At 52.0% G+C, this 2644-nt stretch overlaps 1 protein-coding gene across 1 annotated transcript; it reads left to right on the forward strand.

Moving 5' to 3' along the window:
* Positions 1-1037: 1037 nt before the first annotated feature.
* NGA_2082900 (proteasome component c11) lies at positions 1038-1631 on the forward strand (the record flags this gene model as incomplete). The annotated part of the gene is made up of 1 exon (XM_005855182.1): positions 1038-1631. A coding segment is annotated over one exon (560 nt), but the record flags the coding sequence as incomplete, so codon positions are not given.
* Positions 1632-2644: the final 1013 nt, after the last annotated feature.

Raw genomic sequence — 2644 nt, forward strand, 5'->3', positions numbered from 1 at the left:
AAGTGTGGTGTTCCCTTTTCTTGAAGTTGTCAGCATCAAACGTTGGGCATTGGGGGAGGTCGGCAAGCAGCTCGCTGTTTCCTCTCTCCATACGGGCTTACCACCTTCAGAAACCAAAACGAGCCCCAAAACAACACGATGCATGTATGCAACACGCGGACGTCCACCTTAACAAGAAACGATGACTCCTTGTGTGATTTTGAGGGGGGATAGGTGTGCACATTTTGTCTTTTGACCTCTGTCTCCTCCTTGTGGAAGAAAAAGTCAGAGAAGGGGTTTACGATCGTGTAACCACATTCTCACAGGCCAGATGGATCTTCCGCTTGATGGCCGTTTATAAACATAATTTTCCTATTACATTTATTTCGACCTACATTCTTGTTCGGCGCGAGTTCTACAGCGGTAGGGGGCATCAGCCCCTTTCCTCATGTCCTTCAACCTCCTCCTATCAACTTCTGACGAGGCTTCTCTCCCCTTTTAATGCATTGGTCCCGCAAAAGAGTATGCATTTTCCACCTTAATATTTATTAAGATTCAATGTGCGGGTTGATTATCGTCCGATGTCATGAGCCTCTTTTACTCACCATCACCTTCCTTCTCCCACTCCGCCATCTTCCTTCCTGCACAGCATCTGCGTAGCTGGCTGCTTCCTTGTGGTGGAGGAAGTTTCCACCTGATGTTCCGCCCATGGCTTCTTTTGCTCACCTTGGCGTTGCACCTGCCTTTCCTCGTTGCGCAACTCGACACTCTGGTTGGGTTGCAGGGGGAGGATTTCGTCCTCCTAGCCGCAGATCCCGTCCTCAGTCGGTCCCTCACCCTCCTCCACTCCCACCACGACAAACTCCCCCTCCTGGGCTCGCACCATTGCCTGGCTTTGGGTGGTCCCGTGTATTTCACCGAGATCATCTCGGAGGTCCTCGGGGCGGAGAAACGCTTGTTTGAAAAGAGACTTCGGCGGCCGTTGAGCACGCGGGCCGTGGCTGCCATGGCGCGAAATTTGTTTCTAGAATACAAGGGCCTGCCTGTCCGGATGCTTGTGGCGGGCTGGGAGGAGGTGGGGACCGGGACGGGTGCGATGATGGAGGAGGAGGGAGGGCCCACGTGGGAGAGGGCAGCAGGAGGGGGGAAGGAGGAGGAGGGAAGGAATGGTGCGGAAGGTAAGCGCGAGGGTCGCCAAAAGATGGGAAGGCCCTCTTTGTATTGGCTGGATTCCTTGGGGGCGTTGCAAAAACTTCCCTACGCCGCCCATGGCGAAGCCTCCGTCTTCTTGACCGGCCTCCTGGATCAGCAATATCATCAATTAGAGGATGAAGAGGGGAAAAGAGGAGGTGGAAAAAGACTTCCGTCGATGGAAGAGGCGTTGGGGATATTAGACTCGTGCTACCAGGAGATGGAAAAGCGCTTTTTGGTTAACGCGGGAGGGGGTTTTGAAGTGAAGGTGGTTGACAGCAAAGGAGTGAGGAGGTTAAACGTGCCTCCGGGGGCCGGGCCAGGACGGGGGCACAAACAAAAATGTGATGAGAGAGGGTTCGGTCAAGGGAAAGCAGGGGAGAGACTTCCTCATACACGGGTGTCAGGTCCAATGGGGAAAATATAGGGAGATGTAGTGTAAATAATTTGGTAGCGCTGTGTCCATAAATCGCGTCGGGAAATTTCTCGGGCATAGTTGTTGTTTCTGTGTTTTTTCTGTGAAGTCTTTCTTGCTTTGCGCACGTTTCCCGAAATTTAGTGCCAGATTTATCGTTTTGGAAGGACGGTTGAAATATTCCAAGCAAGGCTCGGGTGGAGGACTATGCCCAAAAAATGAGCCATAAAAAGCAATGTATGAAGAGAGCTCGAGACCGCCGTGACACGATGGTGTCATCGAGGACATGCTGCAAACACCTGTCACTTTCCGCCGCCATTTTCTTGCTGTCAATCACGTTCTGCCTGTTATCGTTCTAATTGGTGAATAGCCCGTTTTTTCGGGCGACAGGGCTGCGTGTGTGGTTTGTTGGGGTTGAATTTATGGCGAGTGCCATGTCGCTTTTATCTCTCGTCCCAGCCGTCGAGGTGACAATGGGATAAAAGGAGAAAAAAAAAAGCACACGCGCACGTGATCCAACTATAGCGGTAAAGACCATTTTTAAAAACCCACTTCATGCTTGGGTGTTTTTTAACACGGCCACGGGCCGTTTGCGCGGGCTTCTTGTTGCGTTTTTCCACGCGGCCGGCACAGCCCCCAGAGACAGCGTATCGAAACGTATCACATCAACTTGACACCGACTCATGCCAACGAATGAGGAGCTTGCAAAAGACTTTGGAGACCCCACACATAATCATTTTTATCATCCAAGCACAGTTGTGTGCGTGATCGTGCCATTGGTTCGGTACATCGGGCCAGGAGAGCGTCAATATTTGTGTAGACTTGTCCGCCGGCAGCAGGACAACCTCCATCCTTCATGTCATTCATGTCTCGCCCTCCGTCCGCCAAAATTCAAGCAAAAGGCACAGCAGGATATCGGCGTCACAATGCCGGTACGTGTCGTCGCGATGGATGAGCTCGAATGGGTGAAATGTGCGGAAGGAAAGGAAAAGACGAGCCTCGGATAGTAGGGGATAAGAGGTTTCGATTGCCTCCCTACTTGCCATCTTTCCGCCCTCC

The sequence above is a fragment of the Nannochloropsis gaditana genome (assembly GCF_000240725.1).
Source record: "Nannochloropsis gaditana CCMP526 unplaced genomic scaffold scaffold263, whole genome shotgun sequence".
NCBI lineage: Eukaryota > Eustigmatophyceae > Eustigmatales > Monodopsidaceae > Microchloropsis > Microchloropsis gaditana.